The sequence below is a fragment of the Oncorhynchus mykiss genome, chromosome 3 (assembly GCF_013265735.2).
Source record: "Oncorhynchus mykiss isolate Arlee chromosome 3, USDA_OmykA_1.1, whole genome shotgun sequence".
In the NCBI taxonomy this organism is placed as follows: Eukaryota; Metazoa; Chordata; class Actinopteri; order Salmoniformes; family Salmonidae; genus Oncorhynchus; species Oncorhynchus mykiss.
Window position 1 is genome coordinate 65,464,698 of NC_048567.1, and position 20,153 is coordinate 65,484,850.

Below are 20,153 nucleotides of genomic sequence, written 5' to 3' on the forward strand. Positions count from 1 at the left end.
CCTCCACGTGTCATCGATGGCCATCCAGCATACACGGTGAAATGCCTCCTGAGTGTTGGATCACGAGGGGTTTCTAGTACCTGGTTGGCTGGAAGGGTTATGGCCTGGTGGGGATGTGCTGGGTCCCCGCTAGAGACATACTGGACCCAGCCCTCATTGCCAACTTCCACCGCCGGCACCCCGGGTGGGTAGCCTAGTGGTTAGAGTGTTGGACTAGTAACCAAAAGGTTGCAAGTTCAAATCCCCGAGCTGACAAGGTACAAATCTGTCGTTCTGCCCCTGAACAGGCAGTTAACCCACTGTTCCTAGGCCGTCATTGAAAATAAGAATTTGTTCTTAACTGACTTGCCTAGTTAACTAAAGGTTAAACATATTTTTTTTAAAACAGGTATGAGCCCAGGCAGACGACGTCTGCATCTGGGTCTTAACTTCATACCTGATAGGAACATGTTTTTATCGAGGATCTCTCTGTACTTTGTTCCGTTAATTTTCCCTCTATCCTCTCCCAGTCCGTGCCGCTGAAAAAAGCATGAGGCTGCCACCACCATTCTTCACCGTAGGGATGGTGCTAAGTTTCTTCCAGACGTGATGCTTGGCATTCAGGCCAAATAGTTCAATCTTGGTTTCATCAGACCAGAGAATCATGTTTCTCATGGTCTGAGAGTCCTTTAGGTGCCTTTTGGCAAACTCCAAACAGTCATGTGCCTTTTACTGAGGAGTGGCTTCCGTCTCGCGACTCCACCATAAAGTCCTGACTAGTGGAGTGCTGCAGAGATGGTTGTCCTTCTGGAAGGTTCTCCCATCTCCACAGAGGCCCTTTTTTAACTTACATGTTTTATTTATTTCACCTTTATTTAACCAGGTAGGCTAGTTGAGGTCAAGTTCTCCTTTACAACTGCGACCTGGCCAAGATAAAGCAAAGCAGTGTGACACAAACAACAACACAGAGCTACACATGGAATAAACAAACATGCAGTCAATAACACAATAGAAAAAGTATATATGCAGTGTGTGCAAATGAGGTAAGATAAGGGAGGTAAGGCAATAAATAGGCCATAGTGGAGAAATAATTACAATTTAGCAATTAAACACTGGATTGATAGATGTGCAGAATATGAATGTGGAAGTAGAGATACTGGGGTGCAAAGGAGCAAAAACAAAATAACAGTATGGGGATGAGGTAGTTGGATGGGCTATTTACAGATGGGCTATGTACAGGTGCAGTGATCTGTGAGCTGCTCTGACAGCTGCTGCTTAAGTTAGTGAGGGAGATATGAGTCTCCAGCTTCAGTTTTGCAATTCGTTCCAGTCACTGGCAGCAGAGAACTGGAAGGAAAGGCGGCCAAAGGAGTAATTGGCTTTGGGGGTGACCAGTGAAATATACCTGCTGGAGCGCGTGCAACGGGTGGGTGCTGCTATTGTGACCAGTGAGCTGAGATAAGGCGGGGCTTTACCTAGCAAAGACTTATAGATGACCTGGAGCCAGTGGGGTTTGGACAAGTATGAAGCGAGGGCCAGCCAACGAGAGCATACAGGTCGCAGTGGTGGGTAGTATATGGGGCTTTGGTGACAAAACGGATGGCACTGTGATAGACTGCATCCAATTTGCTGAGTAGAGTGTTCGAGGATATTTTGTAAATGACATCGCCGAAGTCAATGATCGGTAGGATAGTTAGTTTTACAAGGGTATGTTTGACAACATGAGTGAAGGATGCTTTGTTGCGAAATACGAAGTTGATTCTAGATTTAATTTTGGATTGGAGATGCTTAATATGAGTCTGGAAGGAGAGTTTACAGTCTAACCAGACACCTAGGCATATAGAGTAAAAGGAGTAAAAGGAGCAGGTTTCTGGACGCGGTAGAATAGATTCAATGCATAATGTACAGACAAAGGTATGGTAGGATGTGAAAACAGTGGAGGTAAACCTAGGCATTGAGCGACGATGAGAGAGGTATTGTCTCCTTCACCCCCGATTGTTTAGTTTGGCCGGGCAGCCAGCTCCAGGAAGAGTCTTGGTGGTTCCAAACTTCTTCCATTTAAGATCGATGGAGGCCACTGTGTTCTTGGGGACCTTCAATGCTGCAGAAATGTTTTGGTACCCTTCCTCAGATCTGTACCTCGACACAATCCTGTCTCGGAGCTCTACGGACAATTCCTTCAACCTCATTGCTTGGTTGTTGCTCTGATATGCACTGTCAACTGTGGGACCTTATATAGACAGGTGTGTGTCTTTCCAAATCATGTCCAATCAATTGAATTTACCACAGATGGACGCAAATCAACTTGTAGAAACCTGAGCTCAATTTCGAGTCAAATCTCAAAGGGTCTGAATACTTATGTAAATAAAAATGGAAATTAATCAATTTCAGAATAAGGCTATAATGTAACAAAATATGGAAAAGTAAAGGAGTCTGAATACTTTCCGAATACACTGTGTATATATATATATATAAAGTACCAGTCAAAAGTTTGGACACGCCTACTCATTCAAGATCAAGATCAACATCAACTGTTCAGAGGAGACTGCGTGAATCAGGCCTTCATGGTCGAATTGCTGCAAACAAACCACTATTAAGAAAAGAACACCAATAAGAAAAGAGACTTGCTTGGGCCAAGAAACACGAGCAATAGACATTAGACTGGTGGAAATCTTAAGATTTTTGGTTCCAACCGCCATGTCTTTGTGAGATGCAGAGTAGGTGAACGGATGATCTCCGCATGTGTGATTCCCACTGTGAAGCATGGAGGAGGAGCTGTGATGGTGTGTTTGTGCTTTGCTGGTGGCACTGTCAGTGACTTATTTAGAATTCAAGGCACACTTAAGCAGCAAGGCTTCCACAGCATTCTGCAGCGATACGACATCCCACCTGGTTTGCGCTTAGTAGGACTATCATTTGTTTTTCAACAGGACAATGATCCAACACACCTCCAGGCTGTGTAAGGGCTATTTGACCAAGAAGGAGAGTGATGGAGTGTTGCATCAGATGATCTGGCTTTCACAATCAACCCATGGGATGAGTTGGACCACAGAGTGGAAAAGCAGCCAAAAAGTGCTCAGCATATGTGGGAACTCCTTCAAGACTGTTGGAAAAGCATTCCAGGTGAAGCTGGTTGAGTGTGCAAAGCTGCCATCATCGCTACTCTCAAATATAAAACATGTTTATTTTATATACATTTTTTTACCCCCTTTTCTCCCCAATTTCGTGGTGTCCAATTGTTAGTAATTACTATCTTGTCTCATCTCTACAACTCCGTACGGGCTCGGGAGAGACGAAGGTCGAAAGCCATGTGTCCTCCGAAACACAACCCAACCAAGCCGCACTGCTTCTTAACACAGCGTGCATCCAACCCGGAGGCCAGCCACACCAATGTGTCGGGGGAAGCACCTGGTGACCTTGGTTAGCGCGCACTGCACCCGGCCCGCCACAGGAGTCGCTGGTGCGCGATGAGACAAGGATATCCCTACTGGCCAAGCCCTCCCTAACCCGGACGACGCTAGGCCAATTGTGCGTCGCCCCACGGACCTCCCGGTCGCGGCCGTCTGCGACAGAGACTGGGCTCTGCGACAGAGCGCGAACCCAGAGTCTCTGGTGGACAAGCTAGCGCTGCGATGCAGTGCCCTACACCACTGCGCCACCAGGGAGGCAATTTTTTTGTCCATTAAAATAACATCAAATTGATCAGAAATACAGTGTAGACATTGTAAAATGTTGTAAATGACCATTGTAGTTGGAAACGGCTGATATAGACTCTTTTTTTTCTACTGTGTTATTGACTTGTTAATTGTTTACTCCATGTGTAACTCTGTGTTGTCTGTTCACACTGCTATGCTTTATCTTGGCCAGGTCGCAGTTGCAAATGAGAACTTGTTCTCAACTAGCTTACCTGGTTAAATAAAGGTGAAATAAAAAAATAAAAAAATAATTTTGAATGGAATATCTACATAGGCATACAGAGGCCCATTATCTGCAACCATCACTCCTGTGTTAGCTAATCCAAGTTGATAATTTTAAAAGGATAATTGATCATTAGAAAACCCCTTTGCAAATATGTTAGCACAGCTGGAAACTGTTGTTCTGATTAAAGAAGCAATAAAACTTGCCTTTTTTCCTTTGAGTATCTGGAGCATCAGCATTTGTGGGTTCGATTACAGGCTCAAAATGGCCAGAAGCAAATAACTTTCTCCTGAAACTTCTCAGTATTCTCGTTCTGAGAAATGAAGGCGATGCGAGAAATTGCAAGAAACTGAAGATCTCGTACAACGCTGTGTACTACTCCCTTCACAGAACAGCGCAATCTGGCTCTTATCAGAATAGGAAGGGAAGTGGGAGGGCCGGTGCACAACTGTGCAAGAGGACAAGTACATTAGAGTGTCTAGTTGGATTAACAGACACCCCACAAGTCCTCAACTGGCAGCTTAATTAAATAGTACACGCAAAACACCAAGCTCAACATCAACAGTGAAGAGGCAACTCCGGTATGCTGGCAACTCCGGGATGCACAAAAAGTGTCAAATAATTTTTTCGAAAATGTCCTCTCTGAATTTAAAAGTAATCCTCGAAGTAATTATCTAGTTTTTCAAAAGTATCTGTAATCTGATTAAAATATTTGTGTTGGTAAAAACAGTTGCAAAACAGTTCTGTAATCCCTTACATGTAACGGATTACATGTAACTTGTTACTCCCCAACCCTGCCTATCAAGTACTTCAGAGTGTTGCTCCCCACCGACACCCCTTGCTGGTTCAAGTCAATTCAATCATCTTCAATAATGACAGGGACCTCCCGAGTGGCGCAGTGGTCTAAGGCACTGCATTGCAGTGCTAGCTGTGCTACTAGAGATCTTGGTTTGAGTCCAGGATCTGTTTCTGGAGGCCACGACCGGTAGACCCATGGGGCGGTGCACAATTGGCCTCATTCTAGAGCTACAACATAACGTGATTTTTTTTTTTAGAGTTCCCTGCTGTCTTGAAAGCACCATAAATCCAGAGAACGGCAGATTTTGATGACAAAATTTGCCCACGAAGTACCGCCACGCCAGCTGTGAGCACAGCACAACAAGGTGAGTCCAAAAATGTATTGTATGCTGCTGCATAAATTACGTAATATGCCAGGGAGATATGTGTACTGTAGCTAAGAAAGTAATACTAAGTGTATGTTGTGTAGTAGGCTGTTAATAGCGTAGTAAGCTGTTAATGTGCCTCACCCTAATAATTTGGTCTATTTTCACCTCTTAATTTCACCTACTGTTCTGACTTGGTGGTGCACATGTAGCCTATAACCTGTTTTTGAGAAATGTAATCAGTGAATATTGTAAGAGCTTTCATTGTCTGCTTAAATGCCCCCTTTAATTATCCTACGGTTCTGACCTGGTGTACAGGGAGAACACTGTAAGAACGGCCCATGTTCTGAATTCTGTCGCTGTACATTTCAAAAGTTCTGAACAAATAGTTGTAATGAATATGTCCATCCTAACTCGCTCATTAATGTCTTAATCGAAATTACGGATTGCCTCTTATCCACGTGTCGTTCCCTTATGCCATAGTTTGTACATCTCAATTGTCAGTAGAAACCACATTTGCAAGTCAGCCATATCAGCTATGTTTTTTTTAAAGGCAGTAAATGAGGCTGAATGAACTGTTTCGCTGCCAGACAAGGCTCTGCTGATAGCCAGGTGTAGCAGTGGTAAGGTGTTGGGACTGCTGTTGGGACTGAAGGCCCAAACAGTTTGTGGGCACCGTTTGTCACCATTATAGTGCAATTAATGTATTGTTTAGTGTTGTGTAGTGGCTTTGCTGACATGCATCCCACATTTTTGTTTTGTTTGCCCCACCAAGATTAGCATTCTTAAATTGCCACTGGACAGAACACTGAGCCAATCACAGCACAACTAGAGAACATTGCCAACACCTACGCTCAGTACACTGGGAATCGTCACAGACACCGGGAATCTTCACTTTCAACTGATCTTCCTCAACATTTAATGGCACCTACGTTATCACTCCTTTCAACGGTGTCCAGCTCTGGAGAGCAAAATAAGTCACATTTCTTGTCCCTAATTACGTGATCTGGAGCGCCGCTCCCTCTGGGCTGAAGAAAGACAAATCATCACTAGTCCACTCCTAGTTACCTTCACCAACTCAACAGTTCCCAACCTCTTCTCCACCCAACCACCACATATGGATCAGCCAAAATGCAAGGATCCATTCTCTCCACAAATTGTACTCCCACAAGGCCAGAATCATCCTTTACATCCTCGGACCAAGGCCCGACCTCAGTGGTTCTCACTGCAGGAACTTCATCCACTCTCTTGTCAGGTTTCATCACTGAGCTACAGGAACACGTATCCCTCTTTTTGCACTTGACGCCAACCTTCCTCTACACACTGCTTCCCTCTAAACTCAACAGTTATCACTGCACCTGCCACTAATTCATCCTCACTCTCCATTTCCTCAAGTTCTACCACAAGTTCTGTAAAATCCCTCATTCCATATTCCCTCAACCATTTCCAGTGTCCTTTTTTCCCTTGTCCATTATCTTCTCCTTCACCAGATCTTTCAGAAGGCCTGTGTAATCCCAAACTCCATGTTTATTCATAATATGCCCCACTTTTTTCCTTATCCTCCATCTTCTCCAAATCGCTCCCGTTCTCCAAACATTTCTCCCTGGACAACCTCTTCAACGCCATCCGCCATATGGGAACATTCCTTCGAGTGAGCTCCAGATTTACACCTGGTAAGTATAACTATCGCCAGGGCTGTATTCATTCAGCCAATTCTGTTGCAAAACATTTCTTAAGCAAGCAGAATGAAACAGAGGGACCTACCTGAATGTCCAATAGAAACACATTTTAGTTGCAACTGGCAGAATGAATACACCCCAGCTGTACGGAATAGACACTAGAAAAGGTCAGTCAGAATACCTTAAATTACATTCAGAATCTGTCCCTCCCTTGTATGCTTATGAAACTATTTCATTTAATTCAGGTTGGACGCCACACTGAAAGTCTTGTGAAAGGTCTAACCCTGATGCAAAAAAACCCAGAGCATATTTAGCCTTTGCTATAGTCTACACAGAACCTAAAACGACAAGGTTACAGGTAACTGATGATTGACATTCAGAGCTGCCCTGTAATATCAATGAACAGCCACAGACAACACTGTAAATATTGTTACTATTGATTTGTTTCAGGTTGAAGGATATAGGCAACGCACTGCCCGGATGGAAGGGTCCAGATGATGCCATGACCTTACAGTCCCAGCGATTTCAGATTGGAGACTACCTGGACATCACCGTCACCCCTCCTAACAGAGCAACCCCTTCTCCTGGGGCACGAGACCCTATTGATACCAGAAGGCCTGCCTGGGGTTCAACATGTCCCCCAATTGCATAGAAGTAGGAGATCAGTGTTATTTTTTTACTGACGTTTTTTTAATCATCAAATTGTTATGTAGAAATTAACCATACTACCATGTCTTCCTTTGGGATTTTTTGTAGTTTGTGTATGCATTTTATAATGCTCAATTGTCTCACTTGTTATAATTGATTGCTATATTGTTAAAAAGATCACTCAATCCTGAACTAAGCCATCATGTTCATAATTATGTATTTATTAGTGAGATTACACACAGACCAATTATACACATAGAAAACTACGAAAATGCTAAATCGACTGAGTATTCATGCATTTTGAACAGAAGGACCTACACAATTAAAAAGACCAAGACAAAACATATGTACAGTTCTCAAAGGTGAAAATAAAATAATGAATCAATTTTGGGCCTATTCTAGCCTGATTGCCGGGCTGTTTCGCTAACATTTCACTCCTTGTACTCTGTCATATGCCAATGTTTAGCATGACAGCAGTGGCAAGGAGTGAATGATAGCTAAACAGACTGGCACCCAGGCCTATTCAGGAGGGGAGTCAATACATAGGACCTCACTCAGTAGTGTTGAGCCCTTTGGGAGGTTTAAGAAGGCAGGGAATGTCATTGTACTTCAGATCAGGTACGTGTCTTTGACAGGACCTTGTACATGGCGCTGGTTCCTACTCCCTGCACATGCTCCAGCCTCTTTAACTCAGTCAGACACAGGAAGTACATGGGGGCCTTGGTGCCCACCCCAGTGATCCTCTTCAGCTCCTCCATCAGAAACCATGCAGGGCCCGCATCACCACCTGAAGGAGGAGCAACAGCGTCACAATAAGATGAATTTCAGAAGGACAGTCACTTAAGTTCCTGAGAGTGGCATGGAATGCAATGAAAAAAAATGTAAACAGCACCCCGAGTGGGCATAGTTGTGTGTCTCCACTTGAGATATGAAAACATAATTTCAGTGAGTTAAGTTTTAATAGTTTACAAAAGCAGTAAGCCGTGACTAACTGTGGCCTCGCTCCTCTTTGGCACCGTTGATCTTCTGAATGGCCTGGTTGAGGCTGGACAGTGGAATCTGTCTCAGATAGCTTGGAAGACTGAGGAACTCCCTCTCGGACACCACAGCCAGACTCTGAGCCCTGGAGGAACAACACAGAGAGAGCAGAGGTATGACTAGTAATTTTAAGTCAAGTAATCTATTGATATTGAGGACAGTTTAGCTTTTGAAGATAAGCTAATAATAACCATATTCTACATTCTTTGTTGACACCGTAAGATTTTACCTGTTCTCTTTCCCTGTTGCAGTGTGGAGGGTTGAAAGCTTGAGGTGTGGCTGAACTACTGCTGTGGGGAGCTTCTTGCTCTGGGAAATAAGCTGCAAGATGAAAGAAAAACCCATCAGAACCAGTCAGCACAGTAGTTATAATTACAACGCTATCTAAAAGTTTCAAACATTCACACTTAGTAATACAGACAAAGCATTTTTCTCCACTGTCTGGACAGGGAAGGCACAGTTCCCATATCTACTCCATACTCTGAATCCCACAAGTCTCCAGTCCACTCACCTTAAAGATGTCCTGTGTGACAGAGCTTAGGTCCGGCATCTCAGGGGTGGATGGCTCGGGGTAGTCCCCTCTGACCCGTGGGGTCCCCAGGTTGAATGTCTGGGTGGGACCATCCTGATCCAGGAAAGAGAGAGGGGGCTCTCCTGACCCCATAGTCTGCTCTCCACTGGTTCCACCGCCACCCCTCTACAGTCAGAGAGATGAGACAGTGAGGCAAAATATATACACTCAAACTTAACTATACCAACATCATCAGCAACAGGGGAAAAGTAAGCACTCAAGGGCCTTTATAGCAGTTTCAGCTTACATAGGGTAGAGAGCTGCCCAGAAAAGACTCTAGGCTTGGCATCTCTGGTGTAAGTTTTTCCTCTGTACATCCAATGATTGATATCTCTGACACATTATATGACCAGGCTTGACTGGAGCCTCTATTGGAGGTTGGAAGTTCTGAGTGATCTTGGTCTTCATCTGCCTGTGTGTTTCTCTCACCCTGTAACAACATGACAGTTACTCACTATATTTGAGTGAAATTTGTAGTTTATGGTCTATGGTCTCCATAAATAGATAAATGCATAAACAAAGACACGTTGACCAACTGACAGTAACACACACCTTTCTGGTGCTAAGGAGTCTGTTGATGTATGGTGTCTCAAATGCTGGGACCTCAGGGGTGGCTTGGTGGTTGCCAAGGCGACAGGGGGACTCTGGGTCAATCTCTCCCTGCAGAGGAGGGGACAGAGCGTGTCGCTGAGACTTTGTTATCTTCAGACCTGGGGTGCAAAATACAGGCGGCTCGGGGGACTCCATGGTAGCCAGGCTGTACATCATGGAGTTTGATGGTGGAGTGGAGAGGACATGTGCCGGTCTCTGTGACATTACTCCCAAGCCCAAGGACACTGCTGAGCTGTTAACAAAACAGCACGATTCATAAGACTAAGAGCACAGGACATTCTACTTAAGAAGGCTGACTTATTAATTTTTGTAGGAACTTGGGTGAAACTTTGGAAGCTGTTAACCAGCCAAGTAGTGGATTTGAAAGTCAATCAGAGACAGACAGAACAGTATTATACTACACACCTGAGAGGCTTTGTGGGCTTCTTGCGCTGCAGGTCCATGGTGAAGTCATTGTTGAGACACACAGTGTGTTCCGTGAGGCCAAAGTCGACCATGCGGGGGGTCAGGAGGTCGTCATCTTCGTCCATACGCAAGGTGCACTTGGGCGTTTTGGGCATGGGTGGCTGCATGGCTAGGACTAGAGACGGCAGAGGGAGGGTCATCATGGGCATGGGGGCCTCAGCGCTGGAAAACACTGTGCCACCCAACACCCTCTTCAGGTGGATCTCCGACAGGCCGAAGTCAGAGAGCTGGGGGGTGCGCAAGGGGTCAATGAAGGGCGGAGGGGGCATCTTCAGAGGGGTCACTGAGGTGAGGTATCCCTCTCCTTTCTCCTGGTCCTCCTCTCCTCCCTCGGTCTCACCCTCGTCCTCTTTCTCTGAAGCTTCTGCCTCCTGGCCGCTCGACTCTGTGGGAGAGAGACAAGATATCTAGATAAACCAACAGGTCAGGAGGAGAACATTCAGATAGAAATGGGCAATTCCACAGTAACAGATTGATGCTGAAACTCAGATTTTACACATTAAAATGTCAAACAAAAACCAATGATTGCAAAGTTAAAAATCATACCACTACGCATAAGGACTAATTTGTGCCGTCATTCTGTTACCAAACTTTGCATCTGCACTGTTCAAGTAAATTTGTTTTTGTCAAATCTTCTGTTGAAATTGTTACAAGTCCTTTTGCATTGAACAGCCTCAATTAGTCAGGCATAGACTACAACGTGTCGAAAGCGTTCCAATTGAATGCTGGCCCATGTTGACTTGCCCATCCACCCTCTGAATGGCACACATACACAATCTCAAGGCTTAAAAATCCTTATTTAACCTCTCTTCCCCTTCATCTACACTGATTGAAGTGGCTTTAACAGGTGACATCAATAAGGGATCATAGACTAACCAGGTTGAAGCTATGTCATAGAAAGAGCAGGTGTCCATAATGTTTTGTACACTGAGTGCATATCAAGTAAACCAAACCAAACACTGAATGATTGACATACTACGTGAAGTGTTAAATAGAGATACTTTCCTACCTGACTGTTTCTGTGTGCTCTTAGGCGCTCTGTAGCCATATTTTTCATAGTGTCTCATCAGTCTCTGGATGTCCTCTGTGGTCCTCTGCTTCAGCACCATACACATCTTTATAAAGCTCCTCAAATCATTCTCCCCTGCCTGCTGGCGCACCAGCTGCTCCTTCACCTGGCCCTGGGCATGCAAAACAAGCCAGTTATGTAAATATCTGTATACTAATGAATCACATAGCTATATAAGCTACACAGAGCTGTTCAAACAGCTCAGCAGGTGCTAAATTGACAGTTACCTTGAGTCCCCTGACCTCGGAGTGCAGCTCTTGCAGAACTCCCACTGCACTCTCAGTGCTATGATCTGAAACACGATTTTACAGTATACAAGAATACACTAGTCACTGGTGGTGCATTGACTGACTAGACACATTAGCCGAAATAAAATTTGCGTGGAAGTCTGTTTCATAACGTTACCTTCATCGTCGTAGTTCTGGTGTGCCTGTTGAAGACTGGCAGTTTCGGTCTCCAAATTCACGGCTAGGTTTCGCAACTTAGTGAAAAAACGTGCCGACGAGTCCATTTGTTTGCAGATATGTTTCTAAAAGTAGTATTATCTTCAACGTCAATTTTCGCTGTCTGTTTACGTTCATATAAATTGAAACAGGAATATTTTTCAAATTTGGCGCCACATCCGGAACCTAACGGAAGTAGGTTTATTCAGGACTCTCAAGACCGAAGAAGAGAAAGCATCTCGAGCTAAATGCAATTCTGCCACCTGCCGTCCTTGACGACTTCGATATATACAGTATCTTTTGTTAACGATATGGTCAAGAGATCATTTTAGAATAATTGTGTGGTGGACTCACAAAATAATCAATAAGCAAACTTCAAAGCCAAGAGTTTGTAATACACTTCCAAAGGAACATTAATTTATTTTTATTTTTTATTTCACCTTTATTTAACCAGGTAGGCTAGTTGAGAACCAGTTCTCATTTGCAACTGCGACCTGGCCAAGATAAAGCATAGCAGTGTGAACAGACAACACAGAGTTACACATGGAGTAAACAATTAACAAGTCAATAACACAGTAGAAAAAAAAGAGAGTCTGTATACATTGTGTGCAAAAGGCATGAGGAGGTAGGCGAATAATTTCAATTTTGCAGATTAACGCTGGAGTGATAAATGATCAGATGGTCATGTACAGGTATTGGTGTGCAAAAGAGCAGAGAAGTAAATAAATACAAACAGTATGGGGATGAGGTAGGTAAAATTGGGTGGGCTATTTACCGATAGACTATGTACAGCTGCAGCATTCGGTTAGCTGCTCAGATAGAAATAGAAAGCCGACTCTAGATTTGATTTTAGATTGGAGGTGTTTGATATGAGTCTGGAAGGAGAGTTTACAGTCTAGCCAGACACCTAGGTACTTATAGATGTCCACATATTATAGGTTACATTTGTAACATCCATGAGTAAAAAAATTTCTATACCTCTTTAAATTTACTTTAGACTCACTTCCTTTGCTTATTTTGTTATGTTTTATTTCCCCTTTGTTTAACCAGGTAGGCTAGTTGAGAACAAGTTCTGATTTACAACTGTGACCTGGCCAAGATAAAGCAAAGCAGTGTGACACAAACAACAACACAGAGTTACACATGGAATTTAACAAGTGTACAGTCAATAACACAATAGAAAAAAAGAAAGTCTATATACAGTGTGTGCAAATGGCGTGAGGAGGTAAGGCAATAAATAGGCCATAGTAGCAAGTAATTACAATTTAGCAAATTAACACTGGAGTGATAGATGTTCAGATGATGATGTGCAAGTAGAAATACTGGTGTGCAAAAGAGCAGAACAGTAAATAAAAACAATATGGGGATGAGTGCAGAGGAAGGTTAGAGCTGGGAGGTGGAGGGACCTTCTGACAGATGAGTAATGGAGCACAGTAATGGAGCACAGCAAGTTTACAAGTTATTCTGAATATCAAAGGTATGTACAGTGGATATGGTAAGCTGATATTATGGTTAGTTAGTAGATATTGGCCTACTGTATCAACTACAGTGGAGTATTGGCCTATAATTTGTATGCCTCTTCTTTCCTCAGCACCAGAATCAGTTGGCTGTTTCACAATGAACATATATTTATTAAGTAAATCCATCTAGTTCTAGCCATGGCAATGTTTGGCAAGGTGCTGGAGCCGGCGGGCTACATGCAGACCATGAGGACCCTTGTGGAGGGCATCTGTACCTACCTGGGTGGCAGTGCCTTAGCTGACGAGACAGACCTGGCCATGAAGAATCTGGACTACATAGACCAGGAGCTGGGTGCTGTAGGGCAGGGTCTTCTGACTGGCCAAGAGGTCCATCTCCTGGAGGACGACCTGGCCGCGGTCTACTACCAGCTGGGCGTGGCCGTCAGGGCACAGTCGGAGTTCACCAAGCGGGAGACAGAGGTGTCCTCCAGTACGTCCTGGAGCACCGGCTGGCGAGGCAGTTGACAATGCTCCACAGCAGGCTGATGGGGGTGTCGGCACTGACGGACCAGCCAATCCTGCTGGAGGAGCTGGTCCAGAGCCACAAGTCCAACCGCTGGGAGATGAGGGAGTTCTGTGTCCAGGTCAGTGGGGGTCAGGGCGTGGTCAGCCATCAGCACACAATGCCCAACAGGCAACAGTTATCATTATGTTCAACTCTCAATATCTCTAACCATTGAATGTGTAAATCATTTGCACACAGTGTATGGAGTTTAACAAAATTAGACATGAAGTTCAAAGAACAAAATTGTTTGCCTGGGAGCCATGCTTTGTCCAACTGTCAGACTAAAATAGTTTGTAAAATAGACATGAAGTTAATGATTTTCTAGCCTGGTCCCAAATATGTTTGTGCTCTTGCCAACTCCATTGCTGTCATTGTCAAGCCAAACATTTTTGGCATGATAGCACAAACAGACTGGTACTCAGGCTAATGATTTTAACCCTAAATGTTTTACCCTAAAATAGTTACAGGTTGTGTTGTTATTCAAAATATTTTGCGATAATTGTAATGCAGTTGCATATCCAAAGCTCACCCCTATCTAGTCCAACACTTGGTACATCACACCGCAAAATTAGGTCAGATGTCTGTTTGCATTCCTCTCCTAAGCGAGCAGAAAATGTGTGTAGAGAGAAAACCTTATTTCACCTTGGTAAAAATACAACCGCATCTGTTATGTTAACCTTGGATAACTTATCTGGCACAAACATAGCAGCAAAATGTATGATGCTTGATACTGATTAAATACCTGCTATTTTAGGCACTCTATGATCTTGAAGAATCATCCCAGCCACTGCTGTTGCAGCAGATTTTTCAAATCATAAATAGCTTTGTGCTATGCTTCTCCAAATGCTGATTCTACAAAATGCCGTCTGTTCAGTATAGTAGCGCACCAATCATCCAAGTGGGCCAACACTCTACCATTTTTTGAATCTACTGAACATGAGTCATATAGTCACAGCATAGAACTTGGGTTTTGTTCTATCAGCCTCTCTTCCCTTTCCTTGCAGGTGAACTTTGTCCTGGGCACGGGTCTGCTGTGCCTCTTCACCCAGGCCTTGCTGACAGGCTGAGACCAGGCCCTGCTGATGAAGACCTGGTCTGATCACATTGGCGCCCTCTACGGGAAGATGAAGACTGATAGGGGGCGCTGTTCAGGCTACTTCCTGCAGCAGGCGGAGAAAGATGTGCGTCAGCAGCTGCAGGAGGTCATGCAGAGGCGTTCAGCCCTCGAGGAGGCAGCAGCTGGCATCTTTAAGATCCTGGAGAACAACTACGACTGGCTGCGCTGGGCTGTCATGGTGCACTCTGCCGTGGGGCCCTTGGATGAGGACGGGGGTAGGTCCGGGGGACCACTCTACAGCCCAATCACTTCCTGTCCTTGTTGTCTGAGGCACCCTGCCCTCATGTGGTGGCCTGCTACCGTGACATGCCCAGCTCGCTGGATAAGAGCCGCATCCACCAGCTGATCATGGACCTGGAGTGAAAAATCCCCAACCCGCCTCCAGATGTGTACGCCTCTATCGAGGAGGACCCGGGGAAGGCCCGATGGTACATGGCCTCTCGCATGCTGAAGAAGCTGCAGGAGGGTCTGTGCTCCGCGGTGGACATCCCTGTGGTGCCAGACAATATGGAGATGAAGTGTAACTTCCCCCAAGCATCCTACTACCTGTACGGGCACAAACACAGGCTGGCCTCGGGCACCGTGTGTGTGTTTGGATAAGAGAAAGGGGGTCTGGCTAGGCCTGCGGGCTGAGGCTCAGCTGCTGCAGTGCTACATCTGCTGAGGCTGGACACACATGAATGCACTACTTTAAAAAAACTCCAGATGTTCACAGTCAACTGAAACCATGTTTTCCTCTTTATTTCTGCTGTTTCATACTGGTAGTTTCATAACCAAATTGCCCTTGTATTATGTCATTGACATTTCTTCACAATAAAGGAAATTTGAAAAACAAAAAACAGTTCTAATACTATTTCTTCACAATAAATACATTTTCAAAACCCTTTTTTTTTTTAGCATTACATGTCCCGAAATACACTCTTCCTTAAAGCAACAATATCATATACTGTTTTGGATCCACCCAGAGAGGATCTAGAGTATAACTATTAGTAATCCAGACTAAGGGTTGTATGATGCACAGTTTAACAAATAAATAACAAGGAAATCTTTATATATATAAAGTATAATACAATTTTAGACCAGTCTACACAATACCAAGTCTGAGCTACACAATACATAAGTGGTCACAAATCCTGGTCATGGAGAGCTCCAGGCTGCACAGGACTAAAACACCTAATTCTACGAACAGAATAAGATGTGTTAGTGCTGGGCTGGAACATAAGCCTGCACATCCTGTACCTCTGCAGAACCAGGCTTAGTGACCACTACTGTTGATAAATGGCCGCACTGTACTAGAGATGTCGCACATATTCCTTGTCCTGCTGTGAAAACTTTTCCATGTCTCTCCTGATATCAGGGAAGCCCTGTAGAACCATCTGGAAGCGTTCTGAGGACAGGGAGAAGAGCTGGCAGGTGGTCAGAGCTTGAACCGTGGCCAAACGCTTTCCTTTGGTCATGAGGCAGGTCTCTGTAAACCAGTACGGCATAGAACAACACAATATAAATTTATTACACAGCATATCAACTAAGCCCACTGTTCCTTGTCATATCCTGCATAGTCCCAAGAGATGAAATCAGCAAAACAATGTAGAACAGGAGAATAAGAATAACAACTGTGGGGGGTTGGGTATTTTTCAATTATGTAAGAAAACGGATGGGGGATGAGGTTTGACAATCAGAATTTCTAGATTACCCAATCTCTTGTGTGATGAATAGAATGATAGTCTGAACAAATGAATGAAGGAATAAATGAATGATGCTGGATTGAGCTACTCGGATCTGAGTCTGACCTCCAAAGTAGTCTCCATCAGCCAGTTCCTGCGAGAAGGAGTCTGTCTCCACCAGGACCTGGCCGTGCTCGATGAAGAACATGCGGTCTCCGGGTGCATTCTGTTGGAAGATGACATCATCCTCTTGGAAGACTTCATGCTGAAACTGGAGGAGAACGGTGTTCAGGAAGTTGACGTCTCGGTTCTGGAACATGGGTACGTTGTTCAGCAGGCTCAAACACATCACTGTCAGAATCTCCTGTATCACACACACAGAGCTTTTTTTCAGATCGTTTCATAATAAAGTTCCACAAATAGAACATTGACAAACAGAAGTTCCACAAATAGACGGGCAGGTCCCACTACTAAACAAAGGTGTGATAACCAAAGGAAACCATAGGTAAGTAGAATGTAGTTACGTACTTCATGTAGTTACGTACTTATACTTATAGTGGTACAATTATGTAACTATTGTATAAGGTCTGTGTAATGTACAGTAGGACCTAAATTGTATAGAATAAAATAGAATAGAATATGATCGACTCAAGTACCTCTCTCAAAGCTGAGGAGACTGAAATTAGAAAGTTCTTTTCGTCAAACCATCTCCCCCCATATCGGGCCCCGTAGTACTTCTGGATTCGAAGTCGAAGGTCGTTAGGAAGCTTCAAGAAGGTCATGTAGTCGTCTAGATGATTCATCTGTGGATTATCAGACGTGGTGGACTTTGAATGATATGCCATTACAATCAAAAGTGACATATTAATAGAGTTCCTTGCTTATGTTATCGAGTTTGAAGCCGAGTCGTCGGTGTTAAAGCCAAGGCTTTACATTTCTATTATACGTAGTATACCTTGTCTTTGTAGGCCTTTGCTGCTTGGTCTACGTTGGTTATGATGGCAGCAGCGTTGGCCACCAGTACAGTGTACATTAGAGCCCCAGACAGCATACTGGTCATGACCACCCACAGCTCCACCTCATCTAGGGAGCAAAACACCCGGTACACACATAAATACAGTGTAAAACTTGGCTATTGAACTCCGGGCACTACAGTCTTGGAATAGCACGGGTCTAATATACTGTATAAGTATATATGAAAGACATGCTTTATTGTGTCAACAGAATATCAACAGGTTATCAGCAGTCCTTACTTGTTGGTGACTCGTTGGAGCCATAGGAAATTTGGATCATATGAGAGAGAGCACGAAACACTCCAAAGGAATACTTCTCACCGACCGTGGCATTCTGGAAAATATCACATTGTTTATATAGGGTGAACTAACCCTTTAAATGCAGCCAAAACCTTACACGTCTCAGTAGGTGTGGGGCTTACCATCAGCTTCTCTTGTCTGACCCAGCAGTCAGATGGGAACTCCTCCAGCATCGGGACAAAGTACTGGATACAGCCGTTCCAGTGGCACAGCAGAAACATCATCATAAACAAAGACAGTATGCGGAAGAACAGCTGAACATACTCCAAGTTGGCATTTGAAACCTATGGAGAAAGAAACAAAGGCACTCAATTAAAAGATGGAAATAAAAATGAACTAATTGGACTGCAAAGATAATCTATAAGTAATGTGTACACCAATCAAAAGTTATTCTCCTGTCCTTGTTTGTATTCATTTTTAGCCAAATGTATTTGTAGTACAAGGTTTGACTTTGTGGTATTTTCAGCATTGGGAGATGGTAGCATACCAGAACTTACCTTTTCAACTTCATTGAAGAAGCGGACAAGCCTGGAGACTCTGAGGAGCCTGACGAGGCTGATGATTCGGACAAACATGAGGATCCGCACCATTCTACTGGCTTTGGAACCTGAGGTGGAGGTGTCACTGTGGGATTGTAACTCCTGTCACAATAAAATACAGAAATAAAAAAATATTTAAAAAATGTATTGATCTTACAATAGACTGGAACTAATGTATAACAGCGTGATGATGGATTTATCATAATTTATCATTACCGCAATTAATAGTATGTAGCCAATTGGGAATGCTGCAATCACATCTGGTATGAACCAACTCTTTAGGTAAATCACACGGATCTTTTTGATATCCAGTATAGCCACCTACGGAATTGAAAAACAGACAGTAGATTTTCAGTTGATTGTTATTAGTGCTTGGCAGCATTCCTCAGACAAATGAATGAATACTTCAACAATGCAACTGAAGCTAAATGTTTGGGGATTCTGGCCAAAATGAAACGAGACAGTGATGCCATCCAGAATGTACGTCAGAAGCTACTAATAGAGAAGTGCATTACTATAAATTTGACAGGGTCGTCAATTGGCCAAACTTTCAGATTAATATTTTACACCAGTTTGGCATGAAATTGAAACAGAATAAGACACAACCTGGTGCTTGATCAGACTCTTTACATGCGTATTTTCTTCTTATGAAATAAAAAGTGTCCACAGTCATGTTTCATCACGTTTCATCATCTGTGCACAGTGCACTTCAGAACATATTTACTAAGCATCTTGCTCCCCAGTAAAGTTTGCGCCTGTTATTTTCATGTGAGAATATAACACAAAAGCAACCCTAATCTGTATAAATAGCTGAATCGTTATCTTTAAAAAAATGATATTCGCTCCTGCAAATAACAGCTGCAGGTTTAGCACATGGGCCAGGGTTTCAATTAAGCTGTCCCTTCACATGCACTGAAACGAATACAGAAAGGGCAGATTGGGTTTGCATGCTTGTGGAAAGGGATTATACAACTATCGCAGATTGGGTCTGGTCTGAAAATAGAGTAAAGTCAGCGCCTCATTACCTCACTGTCCTCAGAGATGATACCCATGCGAAAATTCAGAGCCACATCCATCAGAAACAGAGTGTCTGAGAAGACATTGAAACCTTCCCAGCCCACTCCACTGTACCCGTCTAAGAAAGCTATCTCCATGGGGATCCCAATCAAATTCAGGAATGTGATGGCAACCATACACATGATGTAGTAACTCCTACAAGACACAATAACAAAGGGTATGTACATGATTAAAGTCATGCACACACGCATTTCTTAGAATCACTGTTAGAAACACCCTTTAGTGTTTTCTTTGGCATATACCTAAGGTCTTTGCCGTTTTTGCTAACTTTGCTGTGTTGTTCTTTGATAGACAAAAATGCCAAGACCTCCCTTAGGTCTAACTTTGTTGTGTTGTTCTAGGACAGACAAAATGCCAAGGCAGCAAAAACAGTAGCTGGAGAAGAATACCTTATGGGGCTGAATGGGTGGATGACCCAGACTCCACTCTGCAGCTGGCGTATACATTCCTTCTCCACAGCTATCTCGCTGCCGTACACAGATAGAGACTGCCTGTTCAGCTGAGGCAGAAATACAGCTTTCCAACCACAGGTGCTGGCTGTGCGCCTGCCGACAGGGGCTTGGGAGTTTTCCATGCCAGAAGGAGCACACGGTTATTCTGTTCAGCTGACTGCGCTGGCCATCCTTCTCTGGGCTGCTGAAGAGTCGAGTCTAACTTTGCTCTAAACTGACCTGTCTTTTTGGTCACAGGGTAATTTTCCATCACAGCTCCTGTGGACGGGGCTTATTGAGGCGGTGTGGTGGGAGGAGAGCGGCTGCCAGACTTTCCTCTCCCCCTCTCTCTCTCTGTCTCGCTCCCTCATCCTTTCTCTCTCTCTCCCTCCCGGCTCATCA

General features: G+C 44.0%; 2 protein-coding genes across 3 annotated transcripts; both read right to left on the reverse strand.

Annotated features, from left to right (window-relative positions):
- Window positions 1-7,587: 7,587 nt before the first annotated feature.
- Window positions 7,588-11,813, reverse strand: ska3 (spindle and kinetochore associated complex subunit 3). 2 transcript variants are annotated; one of them, XM_021597708.2, is made up of 10 exons: window positions 11,548-11,813; window positions 11,370-11,434; window positions 11,083-11,254; window positions 10,014-10,458; window positions 9,549-9,840; window positions 9,244-9,426; window positions 8,937-9,122; window positions 8,655-8,746; window positions 8,380-8,510; window positions 7,588-8,174 (listed from the first exon to the last, which is right to left on the reverse strand). In XM_021597708.2, the coding sequence occupies exons 1-10, from the start codon at window positions 11,651-11,653 to the stop codon at window positions 8,002-8,004; spliced, it is 1,845 nt and encodes a 614-aa protein (XP_021453383.2). In that variant the 5' UTR covers window positions 11,654-11,813; the 3' UTR covers window positions 7,588-8,001. The 2 variants fall into 2 exon arrangements, with proteins under 2 accessions (XP_021453383.2, XP_036830846.1); XM_036974951.1 differs by lacking the exons at window positions 11,083-11,254; window positions 11,370-11,434; window positions 11,548-11,813 and adding an exon at window positions 10,665-10,845.
- A 3,629-nt stretch (window positions 11,814-15,442) lies between these two features.
- Window positions 15,443-20,088, reverse strand: hcn5 (hyperpolarization activated cyclic nucleotide-gated potassium channel 5). The gene is made up of 10 exons (XM_021597709.2): window positions 19,710-20,088; window positions 19,269-19,455; window positions 18,460-18,564; window positions 18,202-18,345; window positions 17,827-17,988; window positions 17,645-17,738; window positions 17,347-17,474; window positions 17,048-17,194; window positions 16,518-16,755; window positions 15,443-16,195 (listed from the first exon to the last, which is right to left on the reverse strand). The coding sequence occupies exons 1-10, from the start codon at window positions 19,892-19,894 to the stop codon at window positions 16,020-16,022; spliced, it is 1,566 nt and encodes a 521-aa protein (XP_021453384.1). The 5' UTR covers window positions 19,895-20,088; the 3' UTR covers window positions 15,443-16,019.
- Between the last annotated feature and the right edge of the window lie 65 nt (window positions 20,089-20,153).

Coding starts and splice junctions, on each gene's coding strand:
- hcn5 (XM_021597709.2), bottom strand. CDS start 19,894: ATGGAAAACTCCCAAGCCCCTGTCGGCAGGCGCACAGCCAGCACCTGT. Junction 19,456..19,709: donor CACCCATTCAGCCCCATAAG/GTATTCTTCTCC, acceptor TGTGTCTTGTAG/GAGTTACTACATCATGTGTA. Junction 18,565..19,268: donor TCATCTCTGAGGACAGTGAG/GTAATGAGGCGC, acceptor TCAATTCCGTAG/GTGGCTATACTGGATATCAA.
- ska3 (XM_021597708.2), bottom strand. CDS start 11,653: ATGGACTCGTCGGCACGTTTTTTCACTAAGTTGCGAAACCTAGCCGTG. Junction 10,459..11,082: donor GAGCACACAGAAACAGTCAG/GTAGGAAAGTAT, acceptor TCTCTCCCACAG/AGTCGAGCGGCCAGGAGGCA. Junction 9,841..10,013: donor AAGCCCACAAAGCCTCTCAG/GTGTGTAGTATA, acceptor TTTTGTTAACAG/CTCAGCAGTGTCCTTGGGCT.